At 42.8% G+C, this 27,788-nt stretch overlaps 1 protein-coding gene across 1 annotated transcript in view; it reads left to right on the top strand.

Moving 5' to 3' along the window:
- The window catches only part of LOC148525482 (chemerin-like receptor 1), a 47,417-nt gene extending 21,189 nt beyond the window's left edge, over positions 1-26,228 (top strand). Inside the window, exons 3-4 of the mRNA XM_088470972.1 lie at positions 21,685-21,763; positions 25,197-26,228. Of these exons, the coding sequence (XP_088327098.1) occupies positions 25,236-26,228 (993 nt within the window). The 5' untranslated portion in view covers positions 21,685-21,763; positions 25,197-25,235. The remainder of the gene's footprint in view (positions 1-21,684; positions 21,764-25,196) is intronic.
- Positions 26,229-27,788: the final 1,560 nt, after the last annotated feature.

The raw sequence follows: 27,788 nt of genomic DNA, 5'->3' as shown, positions 1-27,788 counted from the left end.
GGCCAATACCTAGGAGCAAGCCAACCCACCTGCCATGATGGAGCGAGACTCCCTTCCTCCCAGGACCACCACCTCTGGCATCCCAACAGCCACCCCCACAAGTATGGAGAGCCCTATGCCTAGGCCAGAGGAAATCCCATCTACCTCTGGCCAGGCCAGTCGGCGTGTTACACGCCAGTCGGCTGTCCGTAGCGTACCTCTTCCTCCGAGCTGGTCCAAACGACGAAAGTAGCCCTGGATATCTCCTCCCTCACCAGTTGTCCAGTCCCCATATTTCTTGTCACCAATGTCTCAAGCTCTTTTTTTTTTATTTAAAAAAACACTTTTTTTTAATTATTTTAATTATATGCAAATGTTGTGGTAAAAATTAATATTTAATTTGTGCTGAAAGGCAAGTTTCAAATAAAAAAATATTTTTTACACCAAAAATGTCTATCTTTAACTATATCAATGTATACAAGGTTTAAAAAGTATGGTATCTGAAAAGGCTGCTACGCAAAACACAATGCTAGATGTTTTAAAAACTGTTTTACAAAAAAAAAGTAAAAAAAGCTCAAATAAACATTTATGTTACGAATTCCCTAATGCACACGCAAGTGAAATGAGTTGCAAGGTAATTAGCAGTGTTATTAGTTACAATGCAGCAATCTTAGGCCCTGATTCAGACCCGGACGCAAGTGGCCGTTTGTACGTTCGGCGTACGTGCTGAAATATGTTAATTTAAGCGCTCGCACGTAATTTCGAACGCAGCTAAACTTCCTCCCCAAAGTCTACCGACCCCTCCTCTAGCTAACGAGCGAGCCAAATAGCGAGCGTACATCCCCAATGTGGTTTGCAGGGAACGCACGCACAAGTACAAACCGGAAGTGGGCCTGTCAGATTCCGATTACCTGCTCGTTCATTCTACCTACCTCCTTCAATCGTATCATGCCAATCAATATATAAATTAGCTTAATTGCTCTTCACATGTGTAATTTTTTTTTTCGTATTTCAATAAACTGTACTCTTGTCCGTGTTTGTGTTTACCCGCAGAATACATATGGTTTAAACAATGGTTTTCTTTTGCCAAAATACATGTTTGAGCCAATTATCCATTTGTTTTCCGTGTTTTTACCCACGCATATTTTACTGGGTTCATTTCTTTATTTAAATTAGCTTACGCATGTCACTGCATCAAGCCTATCATAACTCTCAATAGATTTTTGGCACTGTCGAACACATGACTCATACACTAACCAATAGAATGGTTCCTGTTAATTTCCCAACTACATTAGCCAATCAAAATTATTTTCTGGTCTTTATTAAAACTGTTTTATTAAAAATACACCATTGCCATCATGAGAGCCTCTGCATTCACCAAGCGAGAACTTCTGGTTCTTACAGAGGTGATGGACAGGCGTATCACCAGCCAGCCTCCCCCCATCAGCAATCGGGAGAAGCGTGCCGCCTATGCGGAGGTTCGCGGCCGCCTGCATTCCTTCGGCTCATGCCGACACATCGGCCAGCTGGAGCGCAGGTGGTCCGACCTTCAACGGCGGACGCCCCGCTTGCTGGCATACTTTCGCATGCGTATAGCAGAAAGTAAGTTTTTTTTTTTTTTTTTTTTTTTTTTTTTGGTTTTCCTGTTTATCTTTGTGGCCCTATCTGCGTGTGCATGTTTTCTTGTTTGGCCTGTTTCTTGTTTTCACTCATATCTGCGTGTACATGTTTTCTTGTTTGGCCTGTTTATTATTTGCACTCATATCTGCGTGTGGGTGTTTTCCTTTTTTGGGGTTAAACAATTAGCGTTTAGCAAGGTGATGTTCTAAACTAACCTCAATTTGTTTCCCATCATTTAGGGGCCGAGCGAAGACTACGGCGTCATCGCCGGCAAAGACGGCGCTCTCGTCCCCTCTCCCCAACCCCCAGCCAAACCTCCTCTTCCCAAAATTCCCCCTCCACCCCAGCCTGCCCAGACCCTGTCGCCCATCCCTCTTGGCAATTTCCCCTCCATCCCAATTCCCCCTCCCCTCAACCCACCCCTCTCTTGACCACCCCATCTCCTGAATCAGTTATAACCCATCCCACCTCCTTGGGAAATGTGACCACCTCCGAGGAGGACGATGGAGTGGTTTCAGGGCCAGCCGTCATTCACAACGGTATGTTTCCCCTTTATCCTTTTTTGGTAAGGAAAATGTGTTGATGTAATACTTTGTCTGTGCCTTTTCCTTTTTTTTTTTTTTTTTTTTAAAGTTTGGTTATATATCTGTTTGTATTTACATTTCACAGCTGATTTCCCCATACACATATCCCACATGTCAAAACAGTCAAACTTGTATCTCTGGTTTCCGTTTTCTCTTTTTTTATGGGTTTTTGTTTTTACATTTTTTTATTGTTCAAGGTTTTTTTTTTAATGTGGTTTTTGCAACACTATTGTCACTTTTTGCTAAGTCTATTTTGCTTGAGTATTTTTTTAGATTCATAAATTATGGATTAATTTTAATAAGCACCACAATTTTCTAACCCACAGAGGGCCATAGGCATTTGGCGGACCTAGCCGAGTGCGTCCAACTGATGCGGGGGCACGTGATCGGCCTGCTGGTGGTCCTGGATAGGATGGCGGGGATCCTGCGGCCCTAATTTTTATGGTTTTCCACCAAATTATTTTTCTACAATAAAAAGTTACATTTTGAATACAGTCTCATTCCTTGTCTGAAAATCTTAGATTGTTTAAACTTACATAAGTAGACTCTTGCAGCAAGTATTTGAAACTAATGTCACTAAGATTGTGTTATGATGTTTTTTTAAAGCAGGCACATGAAACAGCTAACACTAACAATAGGTTTTGAGAGTTACCAGATGTTTTTTTTTTTTTTTTTTTTTTTTTAATTTACATGTAAAAATTTTTAGGTAAACCTGCTTAGGCCGAGATTCAAAAGCATACTGATTCTACATAATACCTTTTGGTGTTGGTTTTTACCCACAAAGCATAGTTAAATAAAGAGCAAATTGACACATTACAGGATTATCCATTAAGCAAATTTTCCTTGGGTGAACCTGCTTACACTTGCTTGTAATGTTGAAAAAAATAGTTTGGATTCAAAAAAAACAAAAATTTATTCACCACAAAATAAAAACACAAAGTGTTTGGTCACAAACAATACACACAGTGATAACAAACTGTAAAAACCAGCAAACACCATAATAAAAAATAAACTAAAAATCAAGAACTGGTTGACGAATGAGCATACCAACATGATTCCACAAATGTTGCGTTTCAAAATTGGGTCCAGAATATATATCCAATGTGGCCCCATGAAGTCATTTTTTGGGAGAAGGAAGTAGTCATCATTTCATTCCAAAAGTTTATGAAATAAAACACAATATGGGAAATAAAAAAACGATTAATTTGATGGTAAAAAAAAATCCTTTCGACATTGTGTCAAATAACTTATTTTGTGCCAATAATTACCTAAAGAATCTGACAACCACATCATCGCGTATGGCCCCCCCACATACTGACCTCCGACCAACCTCGGGGGGGGCCATCCTCAGGCAAGGCATCCTCTGGCTGCATTGGGACACCACTCCTTATGGTGATGTTGTGAAATATCCCACACAGGACCACAATTTTCGAAACCATATCCGGCAAATACATGAGTTCGCCACCAGAGCGGTGGAGACATCTGAATCGGCCTTTTAAAAGGCTGACACAGCGCTCCACCACTTGCCTGGTGGCTGTAAGTGCGAATTAAAATTACTTTGTGGGCCTGGTGTGGGAGCCAAATAAGGAGTGAGCAGCCCGGGCATGCAAGGGTAGCCACTGTCTCCTGTGAAAAAGAAGTGACAACATCAGGAACACTGTGTACAAGCTTTGCATTGGTATGTACTAAAGGTCTCCACTTACCCAGAAGCCATGCATCACCAGCTTGTAGGTTGTGTAATTTTTGCCATATCCCTGATTGCCGGATGATGAATGAGTCATGTGCACTCCTGGGTAATTCTGCATTCAGGGACAGGATCTGGAGGGAGGCATCACATACCACCATTACATTCAGTGAGTGATAGTGTTTTCGGTTCCTAAAAATGGCCTCCAGCCGTGCTGGAGGCTGAAGTGGTATGTGAGTACCATCCACAACCCCTATGATATGTGGGAAGCCAGCTATTTGGTAAAAATTGGCCTTGGCCACACTAAGGGAACCCATATCCAAAGGCATTTTAATAAAATGATGGAGGTGCTTGAAAAGGGCCTCCATCACTGCCCTCAGGATCCTTGAAAAGGAGGATTGGGATATTCCCGCAACTATTCCCACCATGGTTTGAAAGGATCCTGAGGCACAGAAATGTAACACCGCCATTAATTGCGTAAGTGGTGGTATTGCTGTAGGATTGTAAATTTGCAGCTCAAGATCACTCTCTATTAATGAGAGAGTGTCTATGATAATTTGGGGCGGAAGATGGTAGCGCCTTAACACCTCATCATCAGGCATTCCAAAAAGGGTGACACGTGTTCTATATATCTGGGGCCTTGCACGCCTACGATGCCTACGCCTGGGATGATATTGAGGTTGGTCGGCTTCCGGGAGCATGGCGACAACAATCCGACCAAGATCAACCTGAAATGGCAAGAAATGAAGTTAAGGTTTATTTCCCCAAAAAAAGAGTGAAAAATACTTATCTTTACGATACAATCCAAAGATGCTTACATGCCGGGGTATTGTCATGATTTCCCAAACCTAAAATTCAAAAGACCAGAACAAGGACAAAATTTGTGTTGTCCATTTTGGAAGCTTAATTTTGTAAAAGACAAAACATAAAAGGGGATAAACACACATTTCAACAAAGAGCAAACCGACATTGCGCCGACTTCCACAATTTGGGCCCCAAACAACAACCAAGATTGTGAACGGTAAATATCTCCCAATTTAACTGGAGAAATCAAGCCGACAAAAATGCGCAAATTAGTTCGCAATTTAACTAGAGAAATTAAGCCGACAAAAATGCGCTAATTAGTTCGCAATTTAACTAGAGAAATTAAGCCGACAAAAATGCGCTAATTAGTTCGCAATTTAACTAGAGAAATCAAGCTGACAAAAATGCGCTAATTAGTTCGCAATTTAACTAGAGAAATCAAGCCGACAAAAATGCGCTAATTAGTTTGCAATTTAATTAGAGAAATCAAGCCGACAAAAATGCGCTAATTAGTTCGCAACTTAAATAGAGAAATTAAGCCGACAAAAATGTGCTAATTAGTTCACAATTTAACTAGAGAAATTAAGCCAACAAAAATGCGCTAATTAGTTCTCACATTTATGATCCACAAAAACACAAAAAAAACCAGTAATGTCCACAAAAGATGCATAAAAAAAGTCATGAACATTTAACAAACAAGTGAAAATCCAAACTTACCAATACAGGATATAGAAGTCACAGAACAAAAAGGTCGTTAGGGCAGAGCCAAAAGAAACCTACAAAAGGAGAAAATAAAAAAAATTTTGGTACCCAAAAACAAAAAAGGATAGCCAAATTTAACAAAAGGAAGACGGAAAAAAACTTACCAAAACAATACACCACAACTAAAACAACCACACCAAAAAATGCAAACGGAAAGTTAAACACAAAAAAAAACGCACAGAAAAAAATCACCAAACACCGCCAAATACAACTCCCACCAACAATCCACTCCGACCAACGTAACCTCCAACAAACAACACACCACCTAGACTCGAGTCGGCCAAAGCCATGAATAGTGTTTCTTTTCCCGCTCAAATTAAGGACGGATCATAGGAAAGCACAATCAATGATGCGGACGAATAATAAGGACGCATGTATAAATACGTCACGACCAAAAAAAAACGGTCTGGTGTATTTCTTGTTTTGTCATGAAAAATGGTTACAGACCAGCCAAACAATGGCCAAGAGGCGGCCGGTAAGTATTTCTGGCATTTCTAATCAAGGATTATTTAGAGCCAGAATATAGTGAAAGTTGGGCAGCTAAAATTTAACAATTTTATTGTTAATAGGTGTTGAGGATGACATGGAAGAGGCTGCTGGGCCCAGTATTCTGGGCAAAGCTGGGAAAAAGAAAAGGCAGCCACAATTCACAAGAAAGGAGATGGAGGTTTAGGTTCAGAAGTGTGTGGACATCCTGTCACAGGCAGACAGGAATATGGGTGCAAGCCAGAAGTGGAGAATGTGGGAGGAGATAGCCAGTGCTGTCAATAGGGTGGGTGATTATGTCCGTCTAGCCCGGGATGTCAAACGCCGGTAAGTAAAAACTTGACCACCCAAAAAAACAGGGTCAAATAATGCAGGAATAATGCCTACTTTTTCACCCACAGATGGCAAGACTTCAAATATCGCCTAAAGCAAAAAATGGCTGACAGGGCTAGGCATGCAAGGGGGACAGGTGGGGGTCCCACCCCTGTGTCATTGGAGTTTAATGATTTGGAAGAGCTGGCACAGGGGTGTGTGCAAGATGTGGAGGTGTTTGGTGTGTCCAACATGGATACGGACATGTCAGACTTTGCGGCTCCTCATGTTGTCCCAGGTAAATTTTGTGATGTAACCAACTCTGAAATGTTAATGTGACAATATGTAGATTGTAATGTTCCTCTTTTCTCTTTTTTCTCACAGAGACACAGGCGGATGAGTCTGCTCCAGAGGGGAGCCTTGGCCACAGAATTTCTGCTGGCTCTGCAGGGGAGGAACCAGTACATCCGGCTGAGGACCCTGCAGAAGCCAGTCCTGGGCAATCCCCCTCGCAGGCAGTGGCACTCCTCACAGAACTCAATTTTAAATCGGATTCCCATACGGAGATTCTGCAGAGGATGGACGCCAGTCTGCTACGGGTGGCTGAGGCCCTGGAGCAAAATGCTGTGGCCAACATGACCATTGGTCAGGCCCTGGCTGAAAATACCAGGGCCAACATCCGAATCGCCAATGCCCTGGAGCAGCTCATTCGCCAGCACATGGTGGAGCCGACCTCCCTTCCTGCCGGAACATCAGGATCCTCCACCTCTGGCAAAACAACAGCCATTCCTCCAAATGTGCCTAGCCCTGTGCCTAGTCCAGAGGCCACAACATCTGCCTCTGGACAGGCCAGCCAGAGGACATCCCGGAGTCGGTCTGGCGCCCACCCTACCCCAGCCAAATGGGGAAAGAAACGATGACTGCACTGGCTACTTTGCCCACACTCCTTCTGTGCTTGCCCCATATTCCTTTCTGGCCAAAACTTCCCTCTCTTGTGAATTGTTTTTTTTATTTTTGTATTTTTTGTACCAAAAATATCATTTTAAAAAAACAAATGTACCAAAGATTAGTGGGTAACAATGACCCCAAAATTGTATGTGAAAATGCACATGATTTGTTTTAAAATGTGTTTTGAAAATAAAACCTACAAATGGTTCTCAACTGTATTGTGACATTAATTTCAAATTGGTTTCTAGTTAATCCTGTCCCACAAGGAAAAAACGAAATCTTAGCTTTGGAGTTCCAAAAAATCAAGGGTTAAAACAAAATGTTACTTTAAGGAACACTTTGGTAAAAAAAAAAAAAAAACTCCAGCCCAATGCAAAAGGTTACAATACACACAAACATGATGACAATATTGTTACAATATCCAAAAACACTAACAAAATTGTAAAATACATTCCTACAAAAAAACGCAAATTGATTGTGTAATCCTGAAATTAGCAGCCGAGATTTTCAGCTGCGTACGGTTTTGTGCTATTCCAAAGAAAAAAAAAAAAACACATTACAAGCTGGTTTTCAATACAAAGTTGATTGTTTTTCTGACAAGCCGTGATAAATCGATGAAACATCGAGGAGGCCCGGGCCAAAGGACAAGGCCATTGCCATTGTGGTCGAGTAATCCAGACCCCAAGCTGTGCGAGCAGTATGAACGGAAAGAGGATCAGCCAGTGACTTATGAGTTGGTACGAACACATTGGACGTTCGCATGAGCTAATTTATGTACGCCCCAAAAACGCCTTGCCACGCCTGCGTTTTTCCATCTCCACCCCCGTCAACGCCCAAAAACGGCCTGTTCTGTCAATCACATTTGACATGTCACTTCCTGTTTGCAATTTGCCGAACGAGTGTCAAAAAGCTCGCAATCTGCCGTACACACATGCGCAGTGTTACACCGACGCATGCACGGTTTCTCAACATCGGAACGCAACGAGCGTACTGCTGTTAACGAGCAGCTCTGAATGAGGGCCTTAGCTGCTTGGTTTGTGTGGTTCCAAATAGAAACATCGCAGGTAACATCAGATTAACGATTGTACTGTTGTGGCTTACGGACGCTTCTTGCCTACCTTAGCCTGGACGATCATCCTGTTCGTAGAGTGACATTGTCATGCATCCGCAATTCTTGGTCGTACAAAGCAGGTAATTTATGCACTCCCCTAAAACGCCTGGAAACGCTGAAGAATGCCTCCGTTTGCAGACCACCACATCGATATACTCCCACAAACGGTTTTTCCTGTCAATCAACTTTAGCAATCCACTTCCGTGTCGGAAGCCCTACGACCGACAGTATTTTTGATCGGTAGAGCCCCTACGCACATGCGCACAACTAGCCATGCGCAGGTGCAGAAAGAAAGACATCGAATGCGTACGACCGTGCGGCCGCAACGACCGACTCTGAATGAGGTCCTTTGTCCCTATAGACAATCCAAAAATGTGAGTACACCCACTTTATATGTATGTATAAATCAGAATATTTGTGACAATATAATCACATTTGGTATACAGTGTTCTATAAACTTTTCCCCATCACCTTGATCATAGCAGTCAGTGGGGTCTATTTACTAAGCAGTGTTAGGAGACAGAGTGAAAAGTGATAAGGTGCCAGCCAATCAGCTCCCAACTGTCATTTTTCAAACACAGCCTGTGAGATGGCAGTTAGGAGCTGATTGGCTGGTGCCGTATAACTTTTCACTCTGTCTCCTAACACTGCTTAGTAAATAGATCTCAGTGTTTTCTAGTACAATTTAGAAAAATAATAAAACAGTAGTTGAGGGAATTTTGTTGGTCAGTGCTCACAGATTAATGGTCCTGGCTATAATCACTAGCTGCTATTGATTTATAGGAGTCATCCCACACTCCTATTAGTTGAGTTATTTAATTGTTTTGGATGGGGGAAGGGGAAAGTTGAAGGATTAGACTATGGGGATAAGGACGGGTTGAGTAGGGAAGGGGTAAGGGATAAGCTCTGTCGCAGTGGCATCACAAGGCGGGTGCGGGGGGTGCGGCCCGCACCCGGGTGTCACCCGACGAGGGGTGACACCAAGGTGCAGGATCCCCCTCAGTGACAGGAGCCGGGTGCTGCACTATAGCATTAAGTGCAGCACTCGGCTCCTGTCAGTGAGGGAGCCCGCACTGCCCATGCCCGCACCTCCTGCACCCCCCGCCGGCACCACCCCATTGATACCTAATGTATCATTTTGTTAACCACGGCCACGGGCAGGGTTCGCGTTGCGAGGCCACGCCCCTCCAGAAGGCCCGATATGTGAGGCCACGCCCCCAACTCACCCCCTCCGAAGACCACGCCCCAATTTTGGCAGGTGCCGCGCGCATGGCGTCCCTTCCCGCATCGGGTGTCACCGTGGGGAGGAACGCCACTGCTCTGTGGTTACCAGTGTATGTTAATAAACTAGCGGGAATTGTCCTCTTTTTATTGTAGTATGAATGAAATGTTATATAATTGTTATGTGATTGATGTTTAACAGTCCAGGTGGGCAATAACTGTAGGCTGGTGCTTCTATTATAATTTCTTTTATATCAATGTCTTCTAGGTTGGTGATCACAGTGTGTGTTCTCAAATTGTCTGGTGGGCAAAAACTTTTGGCTGGATTTTCAATGGGTGAATGTTGTCTATATTGTTATAACCCTGTGTAATGCAGGTGTTTTGTTCCTGGTGGGCAAAAACTTTAGGCAGGTTATTCTTATAATCTGAGGATGTCCCAATTAGTTACTCGAGTCAGCTTTACAATTATTATAATTTATTTTATATCAATGTTTTCTGAAAAAAAAAAACATTCTGCGTCCAATTCCTCACTACGACTCTGACGCATGCACAGTACAGAAAACAATCGGCCAACTGTGCAAACATCGGTCTCACGTCCACCTCTGAGTTAAGCTCGAAGTCTATTAATTTATACAGTAACTTATTTTATTGCTGATTTTTTTTTCTATAAAATAATTTTTATTTATCTATTAATACAGGATAATGAATCTCTATTAGGAATAATATTTTTATTTAGATTTTAATTATATCTGCTCCACTTTCATATATAGTGCCATTTGCAATAGGGCAACCAGCATCTCATTATCATATTCTTACAGCTATTTACTGTAAACATGTGGTAAAGTGTTGAAATCAGGAAACAGATAAGAATAAATATCTATGAGGGAGATATAATAAAGCTTGAAGAGAGATAAAATTGTGAGAGATAAAACACTAACCAATCAGCTCCTAACTATCATTTCACAGGCTATGTTTGAAATATGATACTTAGGAGCTGATTGGTTGGTGCTTTATTTCTCACAAGTTTATAACTCTCCAAGCTTTATTAAATCTTCCCCATGCTTTTCACAGCCCCTACCCAAATTCTACTTAAATATAGTATATGGTATAATGCAGGTTATATTCCCTATATAACACTGGATTTATTACTGCAGACTAAACTGTCGATAGCTGGTAAGTTACACAAATTCCATCTCTTCTTTTTGCTATTTACTAAAACTTTACGCAGTATATACTGTATTATTACTATTATCATCTGTATGTTATTTTTAATCAATTGATAAAATAATTCTTAATCAGAATTTATACTTTAAATTGTGTTGGCATCAGTATATGGGTTGTTGGTGTGGAGCCCTGAATTATACACTTGCCTTTAAATACTGAGCTGGGATAATGATGTCTGAGGTCTTAGAAGACTATTAGCTATACAGGGAATTTCACCTTTATTTAGTCATATCCCACATATTATAAACATTTCTAACAGGGATGTACATGTAACTACTTCTTAAATCTGTGTTCTAATTATGCAGAATATTTAAATTTATAACGAATAAGCTATGTTTTTTTATATAGTCATATGAGCTGCTCTTATTAATTTCAGAAACATTAGTCATTATGAAGTAAGCCGTGAGCTATGGCAATTCACATTTCATACAAATATATTATGTATAGATAATATATTATGTATAGATATTTATTGACCAAGAGACTGTTTTTTACTCTGTACCCAAAATGTTCATCTGAGTTTTAAGAAACTATTTTACTGTACAGACTATATTGTAGCAAAGTACTATACAGTACAAGGACACTGTATTACCATTACTGTACATTAAACAAGTGTAAAGCCGCATACACACTTAACGATATGCTCCATGAGCGATATCGTTAAGTATTTCCCCTATACTGCCGGGCTCAATGTCGGGAACGACACTGAGCATAAACCCTGAAGGATATCCTTAACGATATTGTTCAGTGACGGCTCCGCCATCATCCCTGAACATGCACAACCTGACGATATTGTCAGGTTCATACAGTGGGTATTGAAACATTCAAGAAAAAATGGTTCAACTACAAAAAAGAATTCCTTTTTGGTGCACTCTTTTCTGACAATACTGTCTAAAACTTGGCTTTTAATACAATCAAAAAATATAAAATGGACTAAACAACAAGAACAGTTTGCTTATTATCAAGCTCAATGCTGCAAGCGATTTTTATGAATAGTATTATTCTGGCATATGGTAGTGTCGGAATACTTGTGGTGTTTATAGCAACAAAATATTTTTTCATAAAGACGCCGCATGACTTTCAATATAAACACATTGTTGATTTTAGTCAAGTATCAGGTATTCCAAAAGACAAAGGGTCTCATTCAGACCCGATCATTAGATGCAAGCGGTCGCTCTGATTGAGGGCGGCCGCTTGCATCTTGAAGTGCAGGTTCCTGGACGCTAGCTAAGCTGTGGGTTACCACCCACAGCTTAGCGACCGACCAGGGTGATGGTCGCGATGGTCAGGATCATTGCGACCATCGAGGCTTGCGAGGAGACCCTAAGGTTGGGTCTCAGCACTCGCAAGCCCCAGGGAGCTTCCTGCTCTGATCGAGCAGGAAGCTCCCCACTGACATCATTGCTGATGTCAGTGGGGCCGCCCCCAAATGGCAAGCATTCCATCGGGAACACCTCCGTCTGGCAGCCACCCTCCCGGCCCGCCTTCCAAACAGGGTGAGCTGTCAATCAACATTGACAGCTCGCCCCCTTTGGTGCGAGACCCGGAGCGACGGAGCGGCCATCGCTAGCCGGGTCTCGCGCATGCGCACGTCGGAGCCGGCTCCGACGTGCGCATGACCAGTGGGCAAACATCAACCCGGTTGCGAGCACTCAGCACTTGCGACCAGGTCTGAATGAGGCCCAAAGAGTGAAATAACTATTGTTACCAATTTTTCAAATAATAGTATTTAAATGACATTAGACCATATATCAGATTTGTTTTTATTTCATGCATCCATTCAATACATTAATTTTTGTAATCTGTGTACATGGTAAATTGTCTGTTGCAAATATCACACCATTGTAATAAATCTCTATTAACTGCTAATTAATTCCCAAAAGCATTTGATCAGGTATATGCAGATTCATATATTCCTATCTCAAGTCCTGTCACCTATGAAATATAACAGTTCTTACCACAATAGTCATCAGAATCTAATTGCCTCTACTATGTTGCAAAATTAATATCAGCTAATTTACAAACAAAATATAGCAAACAATTGATATTGCATACTTGAAAAAGGCAGGATAAAGAGGTCAAGGATTCTGACTTGTTGGAGGAATACCCCCTCACCTCTGTCCCTGTTTACCTATTGGTATTGAACAGAGCAGAGGGAGAGTGAGACCCTATAGGTTCAGAACAGAAGCAAGGAGGATACTACCGGCTTCTTCTGTCCATGCGGTCTCCGGTTATCCCCTGTTTTGAGACCACATCGCAGGACAAACACACCGGTGATTTGAGCCGGGGCTGGATTTGACTCGGAACCCCTAAGTTCGGGTGTGGAATTTTTCAGGAAGATCAAACTACACATCTCTACTTAAAACATGCCAGTAAAGTGACAGTAACGTGCCAGTAAAGTGTCATGTTTGAAGTTATTATTCCTGCATGGTGAAATGTTTTAATTCATTACAACTGTGTCAAGATTCTGGCACCGGCATTCTCTTGTCGACATAGTCACTGTTGACATGCTGACTACATACCTTTTACATGTATTATGATGTTGTTTGACGTTGCTTGAAGGTTTGTTTGTCAGTTGTAAAATCAGCTGATGTGCAGGGTGTTACATCTGTGAGAGGATGTTTGTATATAAGACACCAAACTCAGCGGCCCATTTATCAATGAGTTTAATCATACACAACGAGTTTAAAAACTTGTTGCTTATGATAAAACTAGTTGATAAATGAGCCCCTTAGTAGTACTACTATTTTTATTTATTTTTTCCTAAAATACTACTTGTTTTGGCCATATGTACAGTTAGTTGCGACCATAAAGGAACATTGAGGCTGTGTTTATATCATGTGTTTTATATATATATATATATATATATATATATATATATATATATATATATCCAAAACTGCCGGCATTTAAGAAAAATGCAACTTATCCAGGTGCCATATCCAGGAGATAACAGATAGCATCCAAAACGAAAAAGATCGGCACTCTCAGGATCACATCATCCAGAAAGCAAAAATTAAAATTAAAATTAAAAATAAGAAAAACAATACTTGTTTGTCTTATTGCAAGTGGGTCCTGACGAATGGGCTAAGGCCCTGAAACGTGAAGTAGACCGTATCATGTATGTGCAATAAATTTTTGCTTTCTGGATGACGTGATCCTGTGAGTGCCGATCTTTTTAGTTTTGGATGATATATATCAGTCCAACCTTAATGGTGTAAGCGACGAAACGCGTTGAGGAAGTGGGGACCTCTGTTGTTTGACCCAGTGATTATCTCAGATAAGCCTTTTTGTTGTTCTTTGATGTAATTATGCAATTTTTAGATATGTGTTATTGTTTGTGAATAAAATTGTCTATGGTAATACACTATGTGAGTATTTTCCTTCTGGCATATATCTACGCTGGAGGAGATTAAAGCACCATTCTAAAGGTTCAGGCGTGACGTAAAGATCTCATATAAGCTATCGGATGAGCACTTAACGGCCATACTGGCCACGTATGGTGTAGGTATTCCGTGGTAAAACATAATACGCTATGAGGTGCTTGTCTTTCACATTTTGTTTTTCATAATACTCCGGGACCACACAACAAGGATCCATTTGGGAGGACTTGAGCTGCAACTGGGAGACCAGAACCATAGCATGAACATTTCTTTGAACTATTTTGAAAAGTATATACAGAAACGTCTGATAGGTCAAGCGCTGGGATTTGTACCTTGTTTCTCATATATATATATATATATATATATATATGCTGCTGCTGCTTCTGGAGCTCTGAGCTCCATGTGTGCGCTGTGCAGGTTGCTGTTGATGCTGCCACTATGAAGGATAAGGTGATGTTAACACGTCCATATCCTCATTGTGCCTGGCAGCGTTTCTGATACAGTATGTTGAACATACATATGATTTTGACATCTATAAACTTGTGATTTGAAAGACACTAGTCTTGAAAAAGGTCATAAATTGGACCGAAACGTCGACACAACCAAATATGGTGTCTGACTTTAACGTCTAAAAGTTTTTTGAAGAAAAATGTCTCAATAAAATCAATAATTTTTAAGTGAGTGCCTTCATCTGAGAAATTCACAGATATTTCTTATATATATATATATATATATATATATTTTTTTTTTTATAACGCTTCTTACTACAATGGTAGATTTACTTTGCTTATAAATATATGTAGTGTGTGCCTTCATGTAACCTAAATGACATCTATTTTATTGCATATTCAGTACTAGTGTCAGTAAGATTTGTGATTATAAGACCCCACCAGCCTATCCTTTTCTAAAAATGTGTATTTTATTCAATAATATGGTGCATACAGCATAACTGTAATGTATAGTTTAGCAACCAACATTGGCTAAAATAAATTAATTAAAGCCATATTTGGTTGTATAAGTGTTACAGGACAGTTATAGCATACTGTGACATATGACAACAGTATGACTATTTCTAGTAAAATATCACAATTAGAAAACATACAGTAAGTGCTATATAACTTCACTCACTGTATGAAACCAAGAATAATACAGAATTGCAATGCTTGATCAACAGAACAGTCTGTAACAAAAACATTAGGGAGAAACATCCAAATCACATTTTGCAAATTCACAAACTGCTAATTGACACATAAACCACAATAACCTTCTTTTTCACCCACATCCCCCATTTCCTATAGCTCTAAATCTGCCTACTACATGGACAGTACACGCTTTAATACTTGGAGAGACAATTTGAGAGGTCATTTTTATAACAACATCTCCACCCAGTGGCCCACTTATGAAAGTAAATGTAAGGTGTACAGCATATGTATACTAGTATTTTGGACATGTCAGTTTCTGCGTCACTAGCTAACTACTCTTCTGTCTCACTCAACTCCAATCTCCCTTTCTCTTATATCTGCCCCCTGTCTCTCATCTCTTTAACCCTCACCCTCATCTACCTGCCTCTCATCTCTGTCCCCCAAAATTTCCCTCTCTCTGATCTTTGTCCCTCCACCTCTGTGTCCATCATCTCTCTCTCAGCCCACCATCTCATTGCATTTCATCTCTGCTCCCCCATCTCCCTGTCTCTCATGTCTAACCTCTGGTCTCTTTGTCTCTCATCTCTGACCCTTGTCTCTGCTTCTCTGATCACTGTCCTCCATATCCCTGTCTCTTATCTGTCTCCCCCTCTCCTGTTTCTCTGTTTCATCTCTGCCTCCTTCACCAAATATAACTGTCTCTATTCTGTGTCATCCTCACATTCCATCTTCCCTGTCTCTAAGCCCCTCACTTTCCCATGTCCATCTCCCATCTCCCTGTCTCCCATCTCCCTGTCTCCCACACTGACCAACTCCGTGTCTGTAATCTCGGTCCCCCTCACCACATATCTTCCCTGTCTCTTATCCCAGCCCCCTCACTTCCCCATCTCCCTGTCTCCCATCTCCATGTCTCCCATTTCATTTCCCTGTCTGCCACACTGACCAACTCCATGTCTCTCATCTCTGCCCTCCTCACCTCGTATTCCTGTTTCTTGTATCTGCCACTCTTATCTGTGTTTTGCTCAAATCACCATCTCATTGCCTTTGATCTCTGCTCCCCCATCTCCCTGTCTCTTATCTCTATTGCCACATCTCTGTGTCCCTCATCAATTGTCCCTGGTCTGTGTATCTCGTATCACTACACCCACAACTCTGCCTCTTATCTGTTTCTCCCTCCCCCTGTCCTGTTTCTCTGTCTCTCATCTCTGTCTCCCTTGCCAATTAACTCTCTGTCTCTCTTCACTCTCCACCTTACATTCTTACCTCCCTACCACTTATCTATGCCCCCTCACTTTCAGGTCACCCTGACTCCCATCTCTGTCCCCAACACTGACCATTTCCATGTCTCTCATTTCTGTTCCCCTCACCCCACATATCTCTGTCTCTCACCTCTACCCCTCCATATCTCTGTCTCTCATCACTGTTCCCCTCGTTCCCCCTAGTCTCCCTATCTCTCATATTTGCCCCTCTTTCTCCCTTTCTCCCACCTCTGTCCATCTCAACCCCCTTCAAGTCTCTCATCAAAAAAAATATGGCAATAATGCTGCACCACTCCCCCCCATTGACTTTGTTAAACTACTTTGGTGGGTTTATTTCTTTTTTCTGGTCAAGTTTACATAAAGCAGCACAGGAAGCTTCTCATGTGTGTGATATTCTGAGATGGTAAAGTTTGTGGGTGAATGGGCGAGTGGGGCTTGGTTTGCTGGAGTGGATGGTCATGAGAAAAAGTTGCAACTGTTGCAGTGGCATGAGCAGTGGGTAGTCATGCAAACAATGGGTTGGTATGAAAGTGGTGAGTAGCAAAGGCATCGCTAGGGTTGGTGTCACCCGGTTCTGTAACTCATGGTGTCATGTCCCTCACACACACACCACAACTAAAAAAGAATTAGTGGACAAAACAATTAAAATGAAATACATTTTTCATTAGTGAACTATGAATTGCCAGAGCCGATTCCCAAACATATTCTTGGTCCCAGGTTGTAAAAGTTTAAATCTGTCCACATTGTTACATAATAAACATAAAATGTAATTGTGCAGCTCCAATTAAATTTCACCAGAGGTCAATTATAACTTTTTGGATTGACATACATTTGCATCCTTCTGTGGGACTGCATAAAGGGAGTAGATAGTGGCACAGACTAGGGATGTGCGCCGGACCATTTTTGCCGGATTTGGATTTGGATTTGGTTCTAATTCGTCGTCCGGCTTTGGATTTGGATTTGGATTTGCCAAACTGCGGTGACTGGCTTTGGATTTGGATTTGGATTTGGATTTGGATTTTTTTACAAAAATTGACAAAAAAAGCTAAAATCACATAAATTGGTCTTTTTTTTCTTCCTAGAGTATTATTAACCTCAATAACATTAATTTCCAGTCAATTTAGACCATATCACAGCTTATAATATTGTTTTCAACATTATTGGCCAAAGGTTGCAGTGAGCTGACTGGTTACTAAGCGACAAAGCAGCGGCACAACGACACAGACACCACAGTATAAAGCACATCTATGACACATTGCCACACAGCAGTGGCAGAAATGAAAAGTAGTGCACCCACCCAGTGGGGTACGGCCAGCAGAGTCACAGTACTTGTTTACAAAGTGGGCTACGGCCCTAGGAGTCACAGTGCACAATCTTATTAGCATTACACCGCACATAGGGCCTGATTCACATTACACCATAAAGTAGTGTCTCTTATTTATGTTACGACACACAGTAGTGCCCCTTTTACACAATGCCCACAGTAGTGACCCTTTTACACAATGCCCACAGTAGCGGTGTCCCTTACACAATGTCCCCCAGCAGTGGTGCCCCCTATGCAGTCCCCTTAGTAGTACGGTCCACTATGCAGTGCCCCCAGTTGAATGCTCCCCAGTAGTATGCCCCCCATTAGCAGGCCCCCCCAGTAGTATGTCCCCCATTAGCAGGCCCCCCCAGTAGTATGCCCCCCATTAGCATGCCACCCAGTAGTATGCCCCCCCAGTAGTATGGCTCCCCCAGTAGTAGGCTGCCCCAGTAGCAGGCCCCCCCAGTAGTAGGCTGCTCCAGTAGTAGCCCCCCCTGTAGTATGGGCCCCCCCTGTAGTATGGCCCCCCCTGTAGTAGGCCCCCCCAGTAGTATGGCCCCCCCAGTAGCAGACCCCCCCCCAGTAGTATAGCCCCCCCCAGTAGCAGGCCCCTCTGTAGTATGGCCCCCCCAGTAGTATTGCCTCCCCCAGTAGCAGACCCCCCCCCAGTAGTGCAGACCCCCCCCCCAGTAGTATAGCCCCCCCAGTAGCAGGCCCCTCTGTAGTATGGCCCCCCCAGTAGTATAGCCCCCCCCCAGTAGCAGACCCCCCCAGTAGTGCAGACCCCCCCCCAGTAGCGCCCCCGGACCTTTGACAAGTAAAAAAATAAAAAAAATAAAACTTACCTGTATCCCCGCTCCCGCGCCGTCCGCTCTGTCACACGCTGAGGAGGGAGCCGGAAGACGGAGCTCATGTGTGAGCTCCAGCCGGCTCCCTCCGTGCAGCAGCCAATGAGAGTCTGTGTGACTCTCATTGGCTGCTGTAACAAACACACAGCTGCCGCTGGCGGCTGTGTGTCTGTGTCTGTGTAGGGCAGAGCGCTATCACTGCGCTCTGCCCTACACGCGAGGAGACCTGATGTCGGATTCTCTAGTGAGAATCCGACATCAGGCGGCCGCCGTTCGGCCCCGAACGGGGATCCGAGTCAGGCGGTGAACACCCGAACAGGGTTCGGGTGGACTCGGATCCCCAATGTTCGGAGCGGTTCGGATTCCACAGAATCCGAACCGCTCATCTCTAGCACAGACTATATAAACACCATTTAGGTGGCACTTATCTGTATTCAGAAGGATCACTTGCCACTAGTTGGTAACTAGGCTTACACACCAGGGGGAACAAAAGTACTCCAGTCACTAGGAGTTTCACAAATAACCTCAGTAAAGAATTGTATGTTCTGTATTATTACCCTATACATGCCACTACTGTAAATCTCTAAGCATGCTTCTCAGTACATAGCCGTTTATCTTCCTGTCCAATACTTAGACCACCACTTGTTATATATATATATACACAGTAGCCTCTTAAGCTATCCATGTTGGGTCTTGCACACAGAAAACACAGAATTGCATCATATCCCCTGGCAGAAAAGCAAATTAAATATATTCCAAAAAGTCCAACACAGCATGCCCATGGCTATATATACACATTAGGGGCTTCCTTAGAGAGGAGGGGGCCCGTGTGCATCCACCTCCTTTCACCCTGGTGGCCGGCAGCCAACTGACATGGCTGGCTGGCCACCACAGAATCAGTAGACTCTGGGCACTAGAGTGTGCCTGAAGTCTACATCGCATGTGCAGATCGCACTGCACACCCTTCACCCATTATAGATATGCCCAGTGGTGGACTGGGGCATGAAGGGCCCACCGGGGGAATGCAGTGATAGGAGCCCATACTTAGAGGTGTGGCCAGCCTCCAGAAGGGGTGTGGCTAGCCTCCACAGATGCTTGGCTAACCATTAGAAAGTGCATGGTCTGGGCCCCTTTAAAAACATATATACAGTATATACTGTAGTAAATACTGCTAGTGCATGCATGATAATATACCAGATAAATAACAGCAATAGTTTGTATAAAATACACCATAGTCCTGTGCAGTATATTTTACATATGAATAATGTATAATTCAAGTGCACAGTCAGGAACCTGATCCCTAAAGGTGGGGGTGGGCTCTCAGACAATGGGGCCCACTGGGGGATTCCCCTGTACACCTGTGGGCCAGTCCGACCCTGGCTGTGCCCCTGGGTGACACAAAGGCCTGGTTCAGTCCAAGTGTTCATCCTTCATTCACTCACAGTACCTCTTACTAATCGTACCCCTAATCTCACTCACCGTAGCACAAAGGACACATGCATGAAACATCCCCGGCACTGATCACATTGTGGGGGCTGCCTGCAGATGGCCTCTGTGCTCTGTAGGCAGAAGCACATCGCTGTTACACACCCTGCACAGACAATGAGCAGTCACACACTCTGTTAACAGAGTGACAGACTTACCAGGCTAGCCAGCCAAGGAGGGACTAACTTGGTTACTGTTAAAGAAAAAGGGTGGCACTGGCAGGTGGTTGTGCTGCCTCAGGCCACAGCAGGAATATGGCCACTGATCCATCCCAAACGTCCCCAGTCTCCGACACTACGGCGCACAGCCCCAGCCCTGTTTGCGCACTGCTACTTGATGTCATGAAGTAACGACAATCCTTCCAAGCAAAGGGGCTGTCCCATTAAAGTGCAGTGCAGCTGTGTCACAGTGACACAGTCTGCCTGTGGCCGTCCCAAACTCAGCTTCCTGCCTGTGCATTTAAATAATAAATTAGCATGGTCTTAGCCATGGCCAATGTTCTCTCCACTATGTGGCGCCCTACTCAGCTGTGTATCAGGCATAGTTATAGACCTGGCAGACACAGGATTTTTATGAAGAAGGGGTTACACATACACCTTACACACACACACACGTAATTAGACCCCTCTTAGGGATGGCCATCGACCATCTGTGATTCAAAGTCATCGATGGTTTATGACCAAAGTCGAATGTTGTTTAAATCAATGGAGGAACAACCAGATGGTTTCCCTCCATCACTGTAAAAGCATAACTGAATGTTTTTTTTTTTACAAGTGCCAGGGCACAGAGCATAACTCCGCCCCCCGGCACCCGCGAAACCCCACCACATGTTCTGATTGGCCTATGGGCCAGTCAGTCAAAAGACAGGGATGACCATAGGTTGGTGAAACCATTGATGGTCATCCAGTGAATAGTTTGTAACCATTGATGGTTACTTGCTATTTTAACATCAATGTTAGCCATTGATGGTTACACTACTGATGGCCATCCCTAGCCCCTCCCCTCACGCATTAGTCAGGAGGGTCCAGGCCAAATGATGCAAGTCTAATGGAATTGTGTCATGTTGGCTCTGCCTCCTCAGATCGGCAATTTGCCACATGGGGGGCTTAAGAACATGGTGCTGTTCTGCACTCCAGTCTGTCAGAGGACTGGAGGATTTGTATTCAAGAGTGTGCGGCTGTTGGTGGCCCTCACCCCCCGCGCCAGGTTAATGACGCCACTGGTGAGTAGGAATGCAAGTGGCGAGTAGGCATGCAATTGGTGTGTAAGGAGTGGGAAGGTGCACATGACTCACTTTATTTGCAGTGAGCGAGGTCACATCACCAGGCTGTGTATGGTGTAGACCATGGTTTTGCTAGACTGACACCGTACATAACTCTATAACATCGGTAACTGATTTCATTTTATTAGATTCCAGAAAAACTATATTCACAATATTTCAAAATAAACTTTACTTTATAAAATATATCTGCAAAAGTCTTGTTCAATAAACTATTACATAAAAAAATATCCCTTTCATCTTTTAGACATACGCACATTCAAGGATCAGAGTACTACATTGCCAAGATTTTCATAGGACCTTGTCCCTATAGACAATCCAAGAATGTGAGTACACCCACTTTATATGTATGTATAAATCTGAATATTTGTGACAATATAATCACATTTGGTATACAGTGTTCTATTAACTTTTTCCCATCACCTTGATCATAGCAGTCAGTGGGGTCTATTTACTAAGCAGTGTTAGGAGACAGAGTGAAAAGTGATAAGGTGCCAGCCAATCAGCTCCCAACTGTCATTTTTCAAACACAGCCTGTTATATGGCAGTTAGGTGCTGATTGGCTGGTGCCTTATAACTTTTCACTCTGTCTCCTAACACTGCTTAGTAAATAGATCTCAGTATTTTCTAGTACAATTTAGAAATATAATAAAGCAGTATCTGAGGGAATTTTGTTGGTCAGTGCTCACAGATTAATGGTCCTGGCTATAACGACTTTCTGCTATTGATTTATAGGAGTTATCCCACACTCCTATTAGTTGAGTTATTTAATTGTTTTGGATGGGGGAAGGGGAAAGTTGAAGGACTAGACTATGGGGATAATGGCGGGTTGTTTAGGGAAGGGGTGAGGGATAAGCTCTCTGTGGTTACCAGTGTATGTTAATAAACTAGCAGGAATTGTGCTCTTTTATATTGTAGTATGAATGAAATGTTATATAATCCTATGTGATTGATGTTTAACAGTCCAGGTGGGCAATAACTGTAGGCTGGTGCTTCTATTATAATTTCTTTTATATCAATGTCTTCTAGGTTGGTAAAATAGAAAAATAATAAAAACTTCTTAAAGTTCCAAATATGGAGAAATGTTGCATTCTGTTAGATACTTCCCTTACTGTGTTCTTGATCTCATTAGTTTAAGCCACAAGTCAGAATAAACAGAGCGGTAGTTGTGGAGGAAAGTAGAATATTTTATTTAATGCAGAGTTGCTTCTAAAGTTGTCGAAAGTTGTACTTTGATATTATGTTGTAGACAGAGCGCTCGCTCTGAATCAGGGCCCTCCTCCATGAAAATGGAGCGGCCTCCTGGCTGCTCGCATAGCTGTGGGTGACAACCCACAGCTTATGCGAGCGGCCAAAAAGATGGTCGCGATGGTCTTGACCATCGTGACCATCGGACTTGCGACGGAGACCCTGCGGTAGGGTCTCCCTGTCGCAAGCCCTGGAGTGATTTTGGCTCTATCAGAGCCAAAATCACTCCCACTGACATCACTAGTGATGTCAGTGGGGCCAGCTTCAGACGGTAGGCGTTCCCATGGGAACGCCTCCGTCTGTCAGGCACGCCCCCGGCACGCCCACCAAAGGGGGCGTGCTGTCAATCAACATCGACAGCACGCCCCCTTTGGTGCGAGACCCGGAGCGATGGTGAGCCCGTCGCTCGCCGGGTCTCGCGCATGTGCATGACGGAGCTCCCTCCGTCGTGCGCATGCGCAGTGGGGAACATCGAACCACTTGCAAGCGTCCTGCCACTCGTGAGCGGGTCTGAATGACCCCCAGTGTTCTCCCTGTGATTTCTCCCTAGGCTCACTTCTGTGCTATTTGTTGTCCTATGCGTGTACATACTGTACTTCCACTAGTGTAGCACTAGAAAGACCATAGTGTCACTCTGGTAAAATACAGAGTGGCTAAGGGGTCTATTTATCACAATGTGCATTTTTAAATATAATTGTGATGAGAAGATATCAACTAAGGAGCTCATTCAGACCCGCTCACTAGATGCGTTTGCTTGCACCCAGTGTATGCAAATTCGACTATGTGACGGCACGGCAGACGATCGCTCAGCAAGTCATAAGCATGCCCACTATGTCTTGGTGTGCGATCACTTTGTGTATGCAGACACCCTTCAGCCTGTCTTTAGATGCCCACTTGCACACGTCATCACCAGGAAGAGTATACAACCATCGGTACATCGGGGACAATTGGAAATGTATGCTGCCGGGGGTGACCATGGCTGGCTGCTAGAAACAGGGGAGAGGGCATACGAATGCAGGCATACACTTCCTGGAGATGACGTGCGTAAGCGGGCGTCTTAAGACTGGCTGGTGGGTGTCTGCATACACAATGCAATCGCATACCAAGACAGTGGGTGCTAATGCATTGCCATGCAATCACCTGCCTTCACAAATTTGCATACGTATTGAGCGAGCGAACGCATCTAGACAGTGGGTCTGAATGAGCTCCAGAGTACTCTATACTCTGTACTCTGATTTAAAAAACGAACTTGGGTTTTGAATTTGGATGTTTTTGTTGTTTTTATTGATTTTTAGACAATTTAGCAGCCCCCATAGGGGCTGTTTTTGCAATCGGAATTAGAGGGACTGCAGCAGATATCTCCGATATTGGCTGCTGCACCTCCTTTCAGGATTCCAGGTCCTGGGCGACTCTGATGCACTGATCATCTTTTTTCCCTCAAAATTGGCATAAATAAAACAAATGCAAGCAACAAAGCTACTTTGCTAGATTGCACTGATCAATTTGATGTGCAACATTATATACATCTGAGTCAGTGTACGAAGTGCTACAATGCAGCAGCCGCGGCTTTTTCTCACTCTGGTTCCATTGCGCTTCATCTGTGACCTTGTACATGTTTAAAACTTATTCCTGTGCAGGTAAAGTCACAGCTCGGCATCTGTAGTACACTGGGAGTGCTGTATAGCGGTGTCTGCAATGCTATACCTCTTGGTGTGGCTCAGTTACACCAGATATCTTGCGCCGCTTGCTATGTTGAGACATAAGGTGTGTACACATGGAATTATATATTTCAATGACATGAATGATAACGATATAATTCAACTACAGTATATATTGTTCACATCGTTCTGTGTGTATGCAATTAATGACCAACGATGCGCGTTCCGGCTGGATGATAACGATATCGTCCATCGTCCATGCATGCATGCAGGCCAACCTGCATAATATCTTCATTTTCCTTATGGGAGAACAATCGTTGGTCATTGGTCATTCATGATATCTTTGGTGTGTGGATGAATGATATCGTTCATCAATCACACCGGGAATTTCAAGGGATATCATTCAGCGATATCGTTTTCTGAACAGATCGTCCCATGTGTACCCAGCATAAGTGTATGAGGTTTCCAGTCCATGAAAATGTAATGAGCTGGAATGATAATGAGTGTAGAGTAAGGTAATGTACAAAATACAGACAACCGTAACATAGGATCAGGCTGGATCTACAGTAGGAAGCCAATAATATGCCAAAGTAATCAATGGCTAGAAAGGAGCCAGTGATAGAGAAGCTTACAAACAACATAGGCTTAGATCATATTGGTTAAAGATACTTATATAAACAACTAAGTACAGTACATGGTTCATAAACATTTAGGTTTCTCTATGGTGAAAGCATTTGAAAGTAGAAAGGTATTTAATTCTACCAGTACAATACACAGATGTGAAGGGTCAGCAAATGTTAATAAAACTTTATATTGAAATTAAATTTAATCTCACACTTTCATTTAATTACAGTACATATGAAGAATTGCTCCTCCCTTCACACTCGAAAGAATGGACAACGCTACAACTGCATATTTGACACCAGATATCACCAAAAGAGCAGAGGCCATCCTTCATGTGTTCTCTATGGTATTCTACTCTGTGGCTTTTCTACTGGGGACAATAGGAAATGGGCTGGTCATCTGGTTCAGTGTCTTCCGGATGAAAAAGACAGTCAATGTCGTGTGGTTCCTAAACCTGGCGATAGCCGATTTTATCTGCTCATTTTTTCTCCCCTTGAGAGTTACATACATTGCCCTTGATTTTCATTGGCCCTTCGGAACCCTTATTTGCAAATTAAACACTACAGTTGCCGTTCTCAGTCTGTTTGCCAGCATCTTCTTGCTCAGCGTTATCAGTATAGATCGCTGTATTTCTGTAATGTTTCCTGTTTGGTGTCAGAACCATCGAACCCCAAGACTGGCTTCCATTGTTGTCCTGTTTGTTTGGATATTGGCTTTAATTTTCAGTTTACCTTCCTTTATATTTAGAGATACTAAGAAATCTCCAAATTGGAATTTGGTCTGCTTCAACAACTTTTCACATGATTCAGATTTCAAAATATTAATACATCGTGGCAACGTGGTAACATTATTTATCATAGGTTTTGCTATTCCTTTCATCATCATTGTCTCGTGTTACACAGTGATTATGTTGCGTATCTATAAAAATCACATCACCACAGCTACCAGGCCATTCAAAATTATAGTGGCTGTCATCATTTCCTTCTTTGTATGCTGGTTTCCTTTTCATGTCTTCTCCTTCCTTGAATTGAATACACACCATACAGATCTCAGTGATGTGCTACATGTTGGAATTCCTCTTGCCACCAGCCTGGCTTTTCTAAACAGCTGCGTTAATCCTTTCCTCTATGTCTTCATTGGCCATAATTTCAAGGAAAGATTCTGGACCTCTTTCCAGAATATATTTGAGAGAGCTTTCACTGAGGATTCTCTGCCGGCACATTTACAATCTAAGACCAAGTCTAACTTTCAGATGATCTGAAATTAAACCAGATAATATTGTTGATAATTACACACAGTACAGAGCTTTATTACATAAATTTTTATAGAATGATTTTTCAAGATCACTGCATCCATTTATACGTCCCCCTTCTAACCAAGACCATCTTCCCTGTCTGAAATGTTTCACAAGTAGCTAGATCACAATTTAACACAAAGTGCCAAATGTAATATCCTTCATGTTGCTGAAAGAGGAGATGTTTCGGCAAATTAGTCACAAGATTAAAAGCAGCAATTTTATTAAGGCTAAACAAACCTGCAGGGGAAGTATTATGGAAGACAATGGAGGCACCTGCTGCTGGGCTCCAGCACTGAAGGTGCACATCCTCAATTGTCCACAACATATTCACCCCATTTAGGGCTGTATCTATGTACCCGGAGTATAACGTCACAGCCGCCCAATACATGGCACCCCTTCCCGACACCTGAGAAGCCACCATACACTATTGGAGAGCGCTCCATGTCAGACCATCAGCTGCTGCCTTCGTCTATCTATAGCCTGTCTGCATGTGAATTGCCTCATTACAATGTCACCAGCTGAGAAGGGTGGGTGGTAACAAATTATAATTTGCCTCCGGGCATCTGGGATGAATTTACCCCACAGCAAACCTGGTTTAAAACATTGGCACTTTCAGCAGCATTTGGTTAGTACTTAGGTAACATCATGGAGTTGGTTTCGAATGAGAGCTTTGGTCTCATATTGTGTATTCCTTAACATATACAACAAACCACTTTTACCAACTGAGGTGTCATTTTCACCCTCCTCCCCCAAGAAAAAAAAATCCCACCATTGCCTCCTCTATTGGCCATTGCTCCCTTGACATTGTCTTCAGAAAGCAGTATATTTAGTGGCTGGCAGGGGCAAATAGAGGTCTCCCAACATAGAGGCAGTTTTCTCCCTGTGCAGACCCTCTGGTATATATGATGCCAGACACTGAGCACAGAGGTGATTGCTGTCTCATTGCTTTCCCTTCCACAATTAGAGCCAAACTCAATTAGCCATGACAATTAGCCATTGTACAAGCGAAAACTTTCTGCACTAAAGCAGCTTATTGTGCATATAGTGTAATCCAATTAGTGGTGGATTTTCGGAGATGTAAAAAGTTTTCACCATCTCAGAGCAGATGATAAGTTATGCAAAATCCCTATTTTTGACTTAAAATGTCAGGACTCGGTTCAGAACCCCTTGGACAATGACTAATTAGGAAAATATTAATGTTTAATGTGCTGAAATTGGGCAATAATTATGTGTCATTTGTAGGGTTAAAATGTAAAGAGTGTTGGAAATTGGGTTTAAAGTAGTGGGTTAGGCATTTTAGGGGGCTGTATGGAGGGACAGGTGTTTTTAGGATTGCCGGTGCAAGCGACAACTATTTTTAACATTTTCCAGAAATGCACTTTTATGACACAAACACATACTTACACCAAGTTTAAAGGACCCCAGGGGCGTATCGTACTATTGGACAGGATGCCCCTCACCAGGGGAGGTGGCCGAGGGGGGTCGCCGTTGCCGCCCGCATTCAGTTGAATCCCTGCTGCCCGT

This window comes from Taudactylus pleione, unplaced genomic scaffold, assembly GCF_031769625.1.
Source record: "Taudactylus pleione unplaced genomic scaffold, aTauple2 ptg000108l, whole genome shotgun sequence".
NCBI classification, from domain to species: Eukaryota; Metazoa; Chordata; class Amphibia; order Anura; family Myobatrachidae; genus Taudactylus; species Taudactylus pleione.
Note: the sequence above shows the minus strand (reverse complement) of the source record. Positions and strands in the feature narration are given on the sequence as shown.